Genomic DNA, 15,769 nt, shown 5'->3' with positions numbered 1-15,769 from the left:
AACATCTGTGTGATTACAGCGTATCTTTCATTAAGTAAGAGGTCTCTAATGAGGAATGATACAGTTTATTTCAACCTTACAGACAAGTTCGAAAATACCTGTGAACCTCCAAACTTTTGGGGTTGTTTTACCAGCTTGTAGCGAGTTCTGTCATGCTGCCCAGTGTCCGAGTGATAATCTTCTGAAAAACACTTTGCCCATGTGATGGGTCCTTGTAGTGGTCTCTGGAGGCATTTCTGGTAGGACTCCTTTCTTTGCTGGAATGATGCTTATTGTAATAACTAAGTCTTTAGGATCAGTAATATCAAATTACAGATCTCGAAGAAGTTTTTGATCCATTCAAAAAAATAAAATATGACCCTTCCTCGGGCCGATTGGCAGAGATACCTCAGTGATTTCTCTTTTAAGACAGCACGCTGTGATTTGAAATTCATTTACATTCTGCAAAGAGAGTACAGTGGTTTCCATCACTGATGGGCTTTCTCCTGCACTTGGGACAGTACCGTCCTGATACCACTTGGGCGCCTTAGCAGGTCACTAACTTCTCTAGATCACAGGTTGCTCATGTGCAGCATGAAGCCCTTATTAGATCATCCCTAAAGCTCATTCCAGCTTAGAGAGTCTGTGCTTCTAAAGCACTATCGGAATAATAAAGGGGATCCCTGGGTGGCTGGGTGGTTTAGCACCACCTTCAGCCCAGGGCGTGATCCTGGAGTCCCAGGATCGAGTCCCGCATCAGGCTCCCTGCATGGAGCCTGCTTCTCCCTCTGCCTGTGTCTCTGCCTCTCTCTCTGTGTCTCTCATGAATAAATGAATAAAATCTTAAAAAAAAATAATAATAGAGAAAAAGAATCTCTCACGAAGTACATTTTCATCATCGGAGAGCCCGCGTTTGCCAGAAGAGTGCTGTTGATGACGCTCTCCCATTGAGAATTGTAAAATCACTGCATAGGATTGGATGCAGAAGCACAAAATCATGGAAGGAAACGCACATTCACATACAGTTAAGAATTGTCTCCTTACCATGCAAACAACCCAAAGATATATCAAATGAGAATGTTTAAAGCAAAAACATGAGCCACCTTGTTTTTTTTTTCTATAAGAGTAACAAGTGTTCGTCCATCCCACCCAGCAGACCAGAAGGGTGGCAGCAGCTGCATGGGCTCCTCCAGAGATGGTGCAGGAGGGAGCCAGCTCCCCGAGACACCCCACCCACTCCTTTAGCACCCCCTTTGCTGCCTGGAGACGAGCAGAGCTCTACAGAAGCAGGGGCTTCGTGCTTGTGCATCTGCAGAGCGCTGCCTTGCCACCACCTGCATCGAGGGGCCCAGCTCCCCCGCCCACAGGTCCTGCAACCCTCTCCCCGCATGACACACCTGACTTGCTTGTCCTGCGGGTTTGTGGTCACAGCGAACGGGTCACCCTCTCCTGCTACTCCTCTTCTCTTGTTCCCTATTCCCACTCTGCTTTTTTCCCCCCATTTATAGGTAGATTACACCTGATGGTCTACTCTGTGTTCAGGTCTTCCTTTGCATTAAAAATGTCCTCTTGATGCTACAGCAATGCATTCCTTGGAATACTGAATAATATTAAAGGGTAGGATAGTTGTGGGTTTTTTTTTTTTGTTTTTTGGGGGGTTTTTTTGTTGTTGTTGTTTTGTAACAACCATAAGTGAAAAGTTTCCAGAATTAGGAGTAAAAGAAATTTGTTATTCTATCCCTGTTTCTCTATGTTGTATACAAAGTAAAATGGTTACTAATTGAATCTACATCAGCACAAATGCAGTTAATTTTCAAGCTGCATTCTATTATTGAATAGAGGATGCTAATCAATACCCTCTTTTCTTAATGAATGCTCTGGAAAGCATAACTTGATCTGCATTGTGAGTCTCCTCTCTTGTATCAAGACCAATTCAAGTTCATTTCAAAATGTTAAATGCTATCATTCAAGACCCTGAATGTGAGACACATAAATAACATAAAAGCACAGTATTAACCTTTGTATTATGGTGCCATGTGAAAAGTCATTAAAATACTCTAAGTAACAAAATCTATTTAAGTTAAATATTAAATGGCACCAAGTTCAAGCCAACACATGTTATTTGATACATTAAACATGCACTTAATAAGTTTAATGAATATAGAAATACTTATTTTCTTTGAATTTATTCTCCATTAAATATTAAATATATATATATATATATGTATATATATTTATTCAGTTGCTACTGGAGAGGCATTCCATGTCTCACATTTTGAAATCTAAAAGTATGTGTTGTGCCATCACTAACCCTTGTCATTTCTAAAAATTTCCTAATTACCATTATGACACCAAAGTGGAGCTCAGAGTCTGTCTATGCTTGTCCTGACACTTCAGATTTTTAAGCCCAATTTTGAAGTAATAGAATTCTTAAATGTATTACTCACTATGGAAATTAATACGTTTATTTTTCTTAAATCTGTCTGCTCTAAGAGTCAAATAAAACAAGACAGTCTCTAGAAAGTGTGTGTATTCCTTTGTGAGGACTGCTGTATCAAAGTGACCACGATGAACGGCTTAAACAGTGGAAATTTATTGTCTCATGTTTCTGGAGGCCAGAAGTCCCAGGTCAGGGTGTTGGGAGGGTTGGTTCCTCCTAAGGCCACACGGGACAGTCTGTTTCTCTAGCCTTGGTGTGTTGCTGGTCATCTTTGGCGTCCCACACTGATTAATCATTGCCCTCATCTTCGCAGGGCGCCCTCCCTGCATGCATGTCTACACTCAGCTTTCCCTGCCTATGGGACGGACACCTGTTAGATTGGATCAGGGCCCACCCTAATAACCTCATTTTTAACTTTCTTACCTCCTGTAAAAACACTGTGTCCAAATAAGCTTACATCATGAGATATTGGGGGTCAAGACTTCATCGTACGAATTTTGTAGAAAAATGACATTCAATTCACAGCAGTGTGCCGCATATAATGCTTAAAGCAACAAAATTTGGGAGTTGCTATTGTTAATCTCATTTTACCGATGAAGAAATGTATTCTGTTTATTTACTTTCAAATACTTGTCCTGTTAGCCTCGGATGCTTATAGACTTTGACCACAGCACTTTAGACTCGTGTCTATAAGACATACTCTATATAATTCCCTTTAAATCTATTCAGTGTCATAACTCATAGTTCATTTTCATAGCTTGAGGTCAAGCTTTAATAATAAGTGCAGTAATAATAATAGGAAATGTTTGTTAGGTGCTTATAAATGCCAGTTGCTGCGCGAGGCACTTTACAGAACACTGAGGCATTTAATGCTCCAAACAACTGTGTGAAGTAGTGACGTGCATCACTCTCATTTCACAGCTGAGGAAGCCACCGCCTGAGGATAAGTGACTCGTCCAGCACGGAGCCCTGATCAGGGCTGATCAGGATTTGCCTTGTCATTCTTTGGTGCATTTGGGCTAATTTAATGGGATAATGATCTGGTTGGGAGGGACTTTTGTAACTCATGAGTGAAACTCTGTTTTAGAGAGATCATTCATTGATCATTGAAAGTCCTTCATTGCAGAGATGTCCTCATTTTAACCTTTGTTTTTATCCGTGATCATGGATTATCTCTTTTTTACAATACAAGGATGCCCTGTGAAACCCAGAAGAATCCCGTACTGTGAGATACTGTTCTGTTTTGATACCTGCCTATCAGGAGTCTTAGGGTAACTTTCTAAGTAAAGTTGTCATCAAGGAACTCTTCATTCTGGTCTCTCTCTAAAACAGAGTGTCTTCTGAAATTAAATTTTAAAAAGACAATGTTTTTGATCCAAGACTGCCAAGCCAAAGTTCCTACAATGAGGCCTATGCTCTCTAGGATACATCTAACATGGAAAAGGCGATGTCATTTTTTTAGATTATAACACTACACTGTGACACTGGTTTCTCAGTACGCAGTGAGGGGCGAGGGAGGGAGGGGATACATACGTTGCTTTCAGACATAGTAATGTCTGGAAATAATGTGTTAAAAAGCATTGCATTGTGGAGGAAGGAACCAGGATTTTATCTGCCATATGTATCCAAAGCCAGTCCCACACATGGTTTCAGACCCAAACTGTAAACACTGGGACAATAAACCAGTCTCAACCTGACTCTTTTGGATATTACTGATGCTAGCACAACAATTACAGGAAAAAAAAAAAAGTCTCATTCTTTCCAGGTTTTGAACATAAAAGTTGACAGAAACTTCCAGTTAGCCTCAAAAAATGACCGACAAAACAAGAATGCCTGTTGTAAAATGTAAGGCTTCTCATCTTAGATTTTCAAATCCAAGAGACTTCTCACCCCTGGAAATGAAATAATTTTTTTAAATTGGTTCAACTGATGTTATTGTGCCAAATATTTCCATACACGTAGTACTTATCATTTAAATAGACCACTAGGCTAGAGATGAAATAATAATCATGGGTTACAAGTGGACGTTTAAAATATTGTTTGGTTAATGGACACACCTCTTTTCTGACCAAGAGCTTTGTGCCCGCTATGCTGGGAATAATAAGCTTGATGCAGAAGATATTTGTTTTATATTTGCTTTTTTTTAAAGGTGTTATTTATTTATTTGAGAAAAAGCAGAGGGAGAAAAAAAATAAAATAAAATAAAAAGCAGAGGGAGAGGGAGAAGCAAGCTCCCTTCTGAGCAGGGAGCCCAATGTGGAGCTTGATCCCAGAACCCTGAGGTCATGACCTGAGCCGAAGGCAGACGCTTCACCGACTGAGCCCCCCAGATGCCCCGTTTTTTATATTTGCTTTTAGAATAAAAGCAAGAGTGTCCATTTTATGACTTTGCCCTTAAATCAGTAATATTATACAGACAGATCATGCTTCACCATATTTTTTTGAGACTCAGTTTCTTTGCCTCTTTTTCTCATTTCGAGATTAACTTCTATAGTTTATGGTGGTTTGTGGGGAAACTAAGTACATTAAGGATATAAAAATTTAAGTGTTCACTGAGGAATTACTGAGCTTAGCATTATTATATTGAGATCCTTGGTCAAAAAACATTTCTCGCACATTTGCTGTATAATTGATACTAAAATAGCATTCACTAAAGGGAAATGTCCTCTCTAGTAATATTGGTGGAAAGAAATGTATTCTACTAGGCCAGTGATGTTTTTATTTTTAAAGGAGTTTGATTTTTTTTTTAATTTTTTTTAAGGAGTTTGATTTTATTTGAATTCTGTTCTGGCTTGAAAAAGTAAAATCTTGGGGTTCCTGGGTGGCTCAGTCAGTTAAGCGTCTGGCTCTTGATTTCAGTTCAGGTCACAATTTCAGGGTCATGAGATCGAGCCCCACATTGGGCTCTGCACTCACTGGGGGGTCTGCTTAAGATTCTCTCCCTCCCTCTCCCTCTGCCCCTCCCTGCCCCCTGCTGTCATAAGCTCTCTCTCTCTCTCTCTCAAAAAAAAAAAAAAAAAAAAGATGAAGAAGTATAATCTCTTTTGCTAAATATTTTGAGGATTTCTTACATAGATTGAAGTGCTGTGCTGGCCACGGGTGATGTGAAAAGGTACAAGGCAGTTTCCCAGCTCCTGGGGAGCTTCCAGTCTAGTTAGAATAGTCAGGTGACTTGGACATGGACACATATGCTGAGCATATTGATGAGCAGGGGACACTTATGGTGTTTGCACAGAGAAAGGTGATTACAGTCTGTTGTTGACCAGTATATACCCTTGTACGGTGCACATTGTTGACACACAGGAAATTTTAATTCCTAGTGAATTGATGAGTAAGAGGGGCTCTTAATCTGGGGAATGGAGAATAGAAACACATCCTTTGAGTAACCTGGAAGCTGAGAATCAGAATGAAATGTTTAGGATACTGCAGTTATCAAGGTGTTACATCAGGCAGGTGCAAAATCCTAGTAGATTGCGTATTATGTTCTGAAGTGTTTGCATTTGGTTTGTTCAATAAATGAGACCAATGCAAGGTAACAAAGAAGGAAACATCACAATTAGTATATTTTAAAAGAGAGTTTAGTTTTTAGAGCAGTTTTAGGTTCACATCAAAATTGGTTGGAAAGTACAGAGATTTCCTATATCCCCTTGGCCCCCGCATATGTATAGCCTCCATCCTGTGAAAACCCCACACCGGAGTAGTACATTTGCCGCAACCAGTGAACCTAAAGATCATAGTTTACATTAGTTCACTCTTGGTGTTGCACATTCTGTGAGTGTGGATAAATGTGTGATCACGTATATCCACCATTATAGCATGAGACAGAGCAATCTCACTGCCCTAAAAGCCCTCTGTGCTTCCCCTGTTCATCCTTCCTCCCCCCTGACCCCTGCCAATGACTGATCCTTTTATTGTCTCAATAGATTAACCTTTTCCAAACTGTCATACAGTAGGTAACCTTTTCATGGCTTCTTTCACTTAGTAATACACATTTTTTAAAAGAATTTTATTTATTGATCCGTGAGAGACACACAAGCACACACAGAGGCAGAAACATAGGCAGAGGGAGAAACAGGCTCCCTGCGGGGAGCCTGATGCAGGACTAGATCCTGGACCCCGGGATCATTCCCTGAGCTGAAGGCAGACACTCAACAGCTGAGCCACCCAGGTGTCCCGTGTAATATGCATTTTTAAGGTTCCCTGCATGCCTTTGCATGAGCTGATAGCTCATTTCCTTTTAGTACCGAGTGATATTCCGTAGTCTGGATGGACCACAGTCAGCTTATCCACTCACTGACTCAAGGACATCTTTGTGTCTTCCAAGTTTGAGCAATTATGAATGCAGCTGCTATAAACGTAGCAAATAGTTTCTGAAAAACAATTTTCTGATCACTACTTGTGCTTAGGTAGTTTGGGGCCATAATGACGACAACGAAGATGATGATTGCACATCTTTAAGTTAATTTACATAATAAGTGACATAATTTTTTTCTGCAGTAAAGTTTCCACAGTGTACTTTCCAGAGCCTTCTGAGTTCAATGTTGTTAATGATGCTCCATTTTGCATCTGTAGTGACAGCGTTCTCAGGTATTGGTTTGCTTTTCTTTGAGTTGGTATTGCTTTGTGTTAGAATTGTGGTTCTCAACCAGGGACTATTTGCCCCCTCAGGACACTGAGAGACGGTGGCTACACAACTGACAACTGGTGGGTTGAGGCCAGGGATGCTGTTGCACCTGCTGCAGTGCACAGGACAGTCCCATAATAGAGAAGTTGCTGGCCTCCAATTTCCAAACTGGTGAATTTGAGGAACTCTGATTTAGAAATATATTTCATGTCCAGTGCCTCGCTCATCCATGCATTTGGCTGACCAGGCATAAGTGTCCGGCAAGTCATGCCAACTTTACCTTTTCTTTACCTCAAATGTAGCATTCTGAAAAGCCTGCAGACGAATCCCAAAGAAACCCTCATGTCATGTGTACTCATGAGAGCTTTATTGATTCCAATAGAGCAGTAGTTCTTAACACCGGTTGTCCAGTAGAATCACCTGCAGAGATTTTATGAAATCTAGATATAGTCTGGGGTGCCTGGTGGCTCAGCTGGTTAAGCATCCAGCTCCTGGCTCAGCTCAAGTCATGATCTCATGGGTCATGGGATCGAGCCTCAGGTCAGCCTCCATGCTCAGAAGGGAGTCTGCTTGAAGATTCTCTCGCTTTGCCTCCCTCCCACCTTGCTTTCTCTCTTTCTCAAATAAATATTTAAAAATACATTGATATACATATAGTCTGCATGGGCAAAGCCCGAGCAGCGCTTTCTCTCTCCCAGTTGCCAGATGATTCCCGTGTGGCCGTGGTTGAAAACTCCTATCAGAGGCTGTGTTCCCAACTGTCTACCTAGCGAGACGTCTTCATCACAGTGGGCTCTGAGCTGTTTCTGCCTGCGTGGTGACTAGAGTCAGTGATATGGCATTGCGTATTTTAAAATTGTCAGGAGAGCAGGTCTTGAAAGTTCTCATCACAAGAAAAGAAAATGTTGTGACGTGTATAGTGACAGATGTTAACTGGACTGGATCGTGGTGACCATTTCACGGGATATGTAAATATGGAATCATTACATCAGACACCTGAAACTAATACAACGCTATCTGTCCATCATTCCTTATTTTAAAAAGAAGAGTAGCTTATTTAGTATTACTTATTTATTGTATATTATTATATATTAACTAATCATTGTTAATGCTCAAATGGCAGAACAGGTATCTCACATTACTGGCAATGTGACTAGAAATCACATGATAATTATGAGGTATTTTATTACAAACCATTTATTTTTTTTTTACCTAGGGTTGCACTTGATCATTTTGAATAATTCTCCACTTTGGGCAATTATCAGATTCTAAAGCACTAAAATAGGGAGGTTGAATCATATTTTTAGTTTAATTTGGGGATGTTTGTGACCCATGAGCTGCGCATCCCTGAAATGCAGGAGGTTTGCACTCCAAATTCAAGAGTTAAGGTCTTTTGTGCCCTCCTTAGAACAAAGTGTGTGAATTAGTAATCATGAAAATACTTTCTCACAGCAAAGATTCCCTGTGGGCACTGAGCTCTGTTCACTGGCCTGGGACGTCGCAGCCTGGCCGGGGAGCCAGTGTGCGTCCCTGCCGCAGTTTCCAAAGTCATGCCTTCCATCGGCCCGTAAAGAGGCAGCAGTGACACAGTTCAAAGTGTCCCAGTCCACTTGGAATCCAACCCTATTGAATTATAAGTCCCATTCTGCAGTGAACAGCACCTTCAAAGGAAGCTTTGGAGAAATCCCCTGGGACCAAAAGAAACCCGAGACGCTGGAGAGGACGCAGCCAAAGGCACACCGATTACTGTCCCGGGGCTTCCAGTGGCTTCGAGCCGCTGCATCGTGGCCCTTGTTCTGCAGACTATAAATTAGCCTTGGGATAGACAATTGCAAATAATGAAAATGGTAATAAAGAGGCCCTTTCATTTTTTTCCCTCCGAGGAGTTCCATTAACAAGATTTCCTCAGTTTTGGGGTGGTTTCCAAACTTTCTAGAGCCTTTCTCTTCAAGTGGGAGCCCGCTCTGAATAACTTTCCCAGACTCGAGAACTTCTTTTTTACTTTCTCCACACGTGGAACGAAATATAATTCCCTTATTCTGTACAGTCCTATCAGTCAGGCAAAACGTATATTTGCATAGGAGTGGCAATAATCGCAATAATGCTGTCTTGCATAAAAATAGCTAATATTTCATCTGTGCTTCTTAGGAGCCAGATTCTAGGCTAAGTGGTTTTTATGAGCTACCTCGCTCCGGCCTCCCTAAATCACGTAAGATCAATTTAGCAGGTAGTCTCCTTTCACAAAGGCAGTCACAGCAGCAGAACAAGCAACCAGACTCCATCCAGCTCAGAAGTCTGTGCTTTTAATCAGTGTGCTATAAATCTCCCCTTAATTGCTAAATAAATGTGACATTCAGGTTAGAGACACAGGCAGTGAGCGGCATGTTGGTGCTGGATAAGTCAGTCTCTACTCTCTTACAGAATAGAATCAAATGGCAAAGAATGGAAAATGACTTTTCTCAGATCGTGCAGATTAGCAATGTTAGGAGTGAATGGGTCCTGGGACGTGAAGCACGCTTATCCGTACTTTGAGGCCTAGCCGACCTTTCTCACCTACACTGGGCTCATAAGGCCGTGAGAATGGAGGGATTCCGAGCCAGCAGCCACCCTGCCCACTGAGCTTCGTCTGTGGATTTGCTTCATTCCAATTCCAGAAAAGAGAAAGAATAAAGAGCACCCGAAAATATTTCCCTTTCTCTCTGGTAGATGCAAACAGAATGTTTACCACAGACTACCAAAACCTACTGCACAGATGTCCACACAGAATATTTGTATTCTTCAGATGCGGAAAAATAAGGGTGAAGTGTTTGTTGCTTTCTCTGACTGAAATCCCCAGATACACTTTTACACTCATTAGGCCCTCGTAAGTATTTGTTGAGAATAATTCTAAAAGTGATTTACTCTAAAAAAAAAAAAAAGGGATTTACTCTAAAAGAGTAAATGGCCTTAAAGTGTATTTGCTCCAGTTCCTTCAGTGATTTAAATAAGTTGATATTCAACAGGTTTTATTTTCTAACGTTTTAAGACCAGGCTTTGTTTCATCTTGGACGTAAGACTATAAATATGTTTGCCAAATCGTAGTTCAAGGTCACTGCTAGGACAGGTGCTGGCTCTTCAAACTGCCAACCATTGCTACTGCAGAATAGAGACTAGCAGGAAGTCAGATTCAGGAGGAGATTAAGCAGTGTTATTAGAAAGTATGTGTTTAATCATGTTCCGAGTTTCCGAAATCCTATGACCTTTTTCAATTTATAGGAGAAGGTTTGATCTCAGGTATCATTGGCTTTATCTTGGCTCTTATCTGTTGTATGAATCCCCTACTACCCATAATCTCAGGAATCTCTATATTAATCACAACACAACTTTAATGTAGATGCATAAGCTCTAACATGACAGTGACACCAAGTTTTCCATTTTTTGAAAGTGTTGCTTTAGTATATCTTCTGAGAATTAATTGAGTTTCACTTGTTTGAGACTCCACTGAAGTCATAAAGTCACTCTTTAACTCATCGCCAAAGGGATTAATAGAGTTGACTAAGAGATATAGTTTCATTCAGTGTATTTATTTTATTCTGTATAGTCATTTTGAAAGCATGACTTGAGGCATTCAAGTTAACCCAGAATACACTACTGTTTCTCTCCAAAAGTCTTCTAGAAGCTGCCTCTGAATCTCAGAAGGGAACCACGTGTCTATAGAAATGTAACTTTTTGTGTGCATATTTCAGACACTTTCAAATAGAATCCTATTGCCATATTAGCTAATAGAGTATGTTTAAAGGACTAAAAATATAATTTCAGGGGCACCTGGGTGGCTCAGTCAGGTAAGCATCCAACTCTTGGTTTCAGCTCAGGTCATGATCTTGCAGTCGTGGAGTCAAGCCCCCTGTCAGGCTCCATGCTGAGTGTGGAGCCTGCTCCAGATTCTCTCTCCCTCCTCTTCTGCCCCTCTCCCCGACCCACATACCATGCTCTCGTTCTTTCAAATAAATAAATTTAAAAATCTTTTAAAAGATACAATTTCACCCTTATTCACATGTGCTGGGCATCCCATGTTCTGAGCCTGATTATATAAATACAACACGGTCTTCAGGTAATCCTTCAGAAAATGCCACTTTTAAAAGAAGTCATACTGTAAGGTGCCCGAACTTCTCACAATACACAATCTACACAGATAAAAAAGGAAGGAAGGGCAATAAAATTTGGAGTGGATCTCTGTCAGGATGCAAATTCTGATCATCGTCTGGTACACGCGGAAATGCATATGCAAACAGAACACATCTCTCTGCAACTTCCAGTGTTGATTTGCAGATATTGTTAAGGGTAGTTGGATTGGGAGAAAGAAAGGGAAGTAAAATTACATCCCTTTGGGGGACAGGGACAAAATATAGTCACAGACAGCAAAACTGAAGATTGAGAGAGGAGACTGCAATGTGAGTTACTTGGGAGGGTGTCTCACCTCGTATGAGTATGAAGTCCACCAAGCTGGATGTTCCTGCAGTCAGAAAACTGCATTCCCCACCTTGTGCATCACCAGGGCATAGAGCACGAGCTAATGCACACGGTTGCTAACACAGTATTTGTGGACTGGAGGAGTGCATAAAGGTATGAAGTAGACATTGAAGAGTGGACAAGGATGTGGTTCTGAAAACTCTCTCCTTTCATGTTCTTTGTGTTTTGCTGGAAGATGACTTGCTAATCCTAAGTAAGGTCAGGGACATGAGTGATGGCAGCGAAGGCTATAGTCTTATTCACAGATATGGGATTCAAATGAGAAGAGCCAGATATTGCAGCAGAACAATCCCTACAATAGTGATTTTCTTCTTCAGCTACTTTTCGAGGATAATCTTGATTTCAGTCTCTGATATCTGAGTGTGATTCGTTAATGCCATGTGACATAGGGGAAAGGAAGGACACATAAGATGAAATCAGAGAGGAAGACAAACCATAAGAGACCTTTAACTATAGGAAACAAACTGAGGGTTGCAGGAGGGGAGGGGGTTGTGGACAGGTAACCGGGTGATGGGCATTAAGGCAGGCATGTGATGTGATGAGCACTGGGTGTTGTATGCAACTGATGCATCACTAAACTCTACCTCTATAACTAATAATACACTATATGTTAGTTAAATTGAACTTAAATAAAATAATTACATTTAAAAATACCACGTGGCAATTCCCGTGAGGCTATCCGCCTACCAGTCTCTATTTTAGTTGGTGTTTGTCTATGTGGGCACTTCATATAATGAATTATTCCTATGATCATGGGAAATATGCTAATGAATCCAGTGACACATAACTTGCTTTGAGAAATATAATCAATTTGTATCAATGTGTGCATTCAAGCCTGCATTTAAGCCTCAGGGTATTGTGACTTAAAATTGTTCTTCTGCAGTTATTTCCGAAATACAGTTGTTAATAAAAGTGTTAGCTTAAGAATTCAAGGTGTATATTTATGGAGACAACTTTACATGTAGATAATATGGGTTAAATAGTTGATAAGTAAGGTGAAGCCAGGTTACTACATCTATCTTTTACCAGCTCTTCATCCATCTACCAATGTGTGCAGCTGACTTTTTATCCAGCATGTAAGTCATGCTTAACTAAAAATCCATTTAACCTATGCTGAAAGTAAGTCCCTTATTCAACTATATCTGAGCACATGAAAATCCCTTTTCTTCATTTTATAAATACTAAAAATATTTCTAAAATAAGCAGAAAAAAACCCTTTATTGTCAAACTTAAAATCACATTTTACCATGAAAATGTAAAATGCAAAAATAAAATTAATAAAATTAATATTCAAGAAAGAAGACTTCAGATTTAACATTTACGGAAATCACTGAAAAGGAGGAGTATGCACTTATATCATCAGTACTAAAATGACTTGAGAATTACTACATGTTTAATATTAAATGGAAACCTGATTAAGTGCTTACATTCTCATGGTGTGAATGGTGCTTGTGTAGTTGTAACATAAATTTACTGACAATGTTTTAACTTTGCAAAATCCCCCATAAATATACCAGCTACCGTTTTCTAAAGTTTTTTTCTTAAAAAATATGAGGTGAGATTTTTGAGACCAATACATGAATGAAACAGACATTATGATGCAGATGGATTGTTTCTTCCCTTGTCGCTGGGCACCTGTGCCATGAGGAGATCTTCCAGCAGGTTCTTCACAGAACCCACGTTATTCAGCATCTCTCAGCTTCCTGTGGTGCTGTGACAAGGACACTTAACACTTCAGATTGGATTTTGTAAATTAGTCACAAAAATCTTCTTTTCCAGTAGATTACATGTTTTCTCTCTCGACTTTTTCTCTGTTGCAGTTTATCATGCTGACATACCTTTTCATGTTGGCCTGGCTGGGGGTCACGGCTTTCACCTCCCTGCCAGTCTACATGTACTTCAACCTGTGGACCATTTGCCGAAACACCACCTTAGTGGAGGGAGCCAATCTCTGCTTGGACCTTCGTCAGTTTGGTAAGTGGATCTCGAACTAAAATGAGGCCTCCTGTTGTTTTACCTAAATGACTGCCTCTGAAATAGTGCCAATCACCCTGGAACCATCACAGATCGATGAGAAATGTATACTTGAGACATGTCACCGTGTATTCACCTTTCAGACATTTTTTTTTTTAATTTCAATGTGTAGGAGTTGAGGAATGATTGGAAGTTGGTCTCATAACATGAATATACAAACATGTATGTTTGAACAGACTATCTGGGTGTATTTTCTGGTACGGGCAAGATACAATTGTGATGTCCTTGTCCCAATTCCTTTGTGCCTTTCCAGACTGGATGTGTTTCTCGGATCTACTCTTATGTTCCCATGACAAACTATACAATTTGTGAAGTCTAGTGTGAAGATCATCTAAGAAATAGGTGCTTCTCTGGTTTTCAAAATAAGGCAAAAAAAGCTAAGCATTTTATAATAACAAAATCAAAGAATGTTAAACCAACCAACAGTTGGTTATTTTTGTTCAGGGCTAAAACTTCCATGTGATAAAAATGGTTTCTTATGTCTGTGCAGGCTTGTGATACACAGACCTCATTGTCCATGTTAACGTGTTTGATCCTTCCAACACTTCTGTATGCTGTACAATATTATTATCCTCTTTATAAATGATATAGAGAGGTTAAATAAGTTGCCCAGGGTATAGACCTAGGATGTGACAGAGCCAGGACTCAAACCCCAACAGTCTTTTTTCAGGATCTGGGGTCATTACAAATCAGCCTGCAAATCTCTCCGCTTGAAACAAGTACTGCTGATAAATGAATGTGGAGAAATGGACCTAATCTCACCTAATTTATTTGGAATTCTGTTCCATCATTTGTAAAAATTATGGGAGCTACAAAAGTTAACAAAAGATATGGAAATCCACATGTTTGGGTGGATTTTGTCCCCATACGCTGGCTGTTAAAATCTACCCCATGAACATCTGGGAGTGCTCCCTATGATTTTCTCTAAAAGGTTTCCTGATAGGTCAGGAAAGTGGAGAACATTTCACTAGACTTGGGGCTCTGTGGAGTGCTATAGGTAGATCATAAACTACAGTAAGCCAACTGTATGCTCCAAGGCTGTAGCCTCCTCTCCATCCCATAAACTGGAGTCCTAAGCCTCCTTTGCCTGGTCCTAATGATAAGCAGGGTCTGCTCTGTGGATGCAGTTCTTGGCAAGAAGACCACAGAGGGAATAAGGACAGCTCTTCCACCGGAGAGGTTTCAGTCTTGGAATCCTGTCACACATAAACACAGGAAGGGAAAGCATCCCCAACAGCTGCTGGAGGTCATGGGAGAACAGCTGCTTGGAAACATGGCTCTGGCTTCAGTCCCTCCCCGTCAATGTTTTCCTCCTGTTCTGTTGATCTGAACATGGGAAATTGGAAGAGAGGTGGCCCGTCTCTCCAACAGGGTTGCCAGCCAACAGGAGCCACCTAGTGAAGTTTCAGTTTCAGATAAACAAGAAATTTTTTTAGTACAGCATGTCCAAATATTATATGGGACACACGTATAGTAGGTGTAAACCATGACTAGGATTAAAGCTGCCCTTTGAACCATAGCACTGTTTACAACATATTCATCAAGATTCATTCCAGTTTAACTTTTCGCCATGATGTGGAAGAGAGGCCACTTTTCAGATGTCATGCAACCTTTTACATCATCTATTAAGTCATTCTGTTTGCCCTTAATACAGACTCTACTTCCTGGATGGCACTTAATCTGCCTTCCAGATTATATGCCCTCAATAAGAATCCTGAGTGTACATGCACAATCAAGTGAGCAAGGGGCGTCAGTGCAGAAAAGGACACTCCCCCAAGTCTGGGTCATGATCAGTACAGACTAATGTCATAAAAAAAGGTGGTTGAGTAGATAAGGACATGCTATGTATGAAGCGATTTCCCTTATTTTGCAAAGTTGTCTCATTAAATCTAGACGGTATCTTTGCTTTTAGGGGATCAAGGCCTTTGAAATGCATCATGGGGACTCTGATCATGGTAATAGCTCGGATGCCTGCTTAGTCTTTACTTACATTTCCCCATCCATTCCCCTGTATGTGATACATGTATACATGTCTTACAGACCTAATGGCAAGCAGAGGCATCATAGAGTTCATAGGGTCGGGGAACTTACAGATGAGTTACAGATGGTTTGTCCTATTAGCATTTGCCATATTTCAAAATGAGTCATAAAATAACTTGCTCATTTTCATAGCTTCGTATTAC

At 40.5% G+C, this 15,769-nt stretch overlaps 1 protein-coding gene across 2 annotated transcripts in view; it reads left to right on the top strand.

Annotated features, from left to right (window-relative positions):
* Positions 1–15,769, top strand: part of GPM6A (glycoprotein M6A) — a 331,217-nt gene that overhangs the window by 305,987 nt on the left and 9,461 nt on the right. For both annotated transcript variants that reach the window (XM_077848592.1, XM_077848591.1), the window contains exon 4: positions 13,373–13,526. In XM_077848592.1, coding sequence (XP_077704718.1) covers positions 13,373–13,526 — 154 coding nt within the window. The remainder of the gene's footprint in view (positions 1–13,372; positions 13,527–15,769) is intronic.

Source organism: Canis aureus, chromosome 15 (genome assembly GCF_053574225.1).
Source record: "Canis aureus isolate CA01 chromosome 15, VMU_Caureus_v.1.0, whole genome shotgun sequence".
In the NCBI taxonomy this organism is placed as follows: Eukaryota; Metazoa; Chordata; class Mammalia; order Carnivora; family Canidae; genus Canis; species Canis aureus.
The sequence above is the reverse complement of the archived record's forward strand: the minus strand, read 5'-3'. Positions and strand labels throughout refer to the sequence as shown.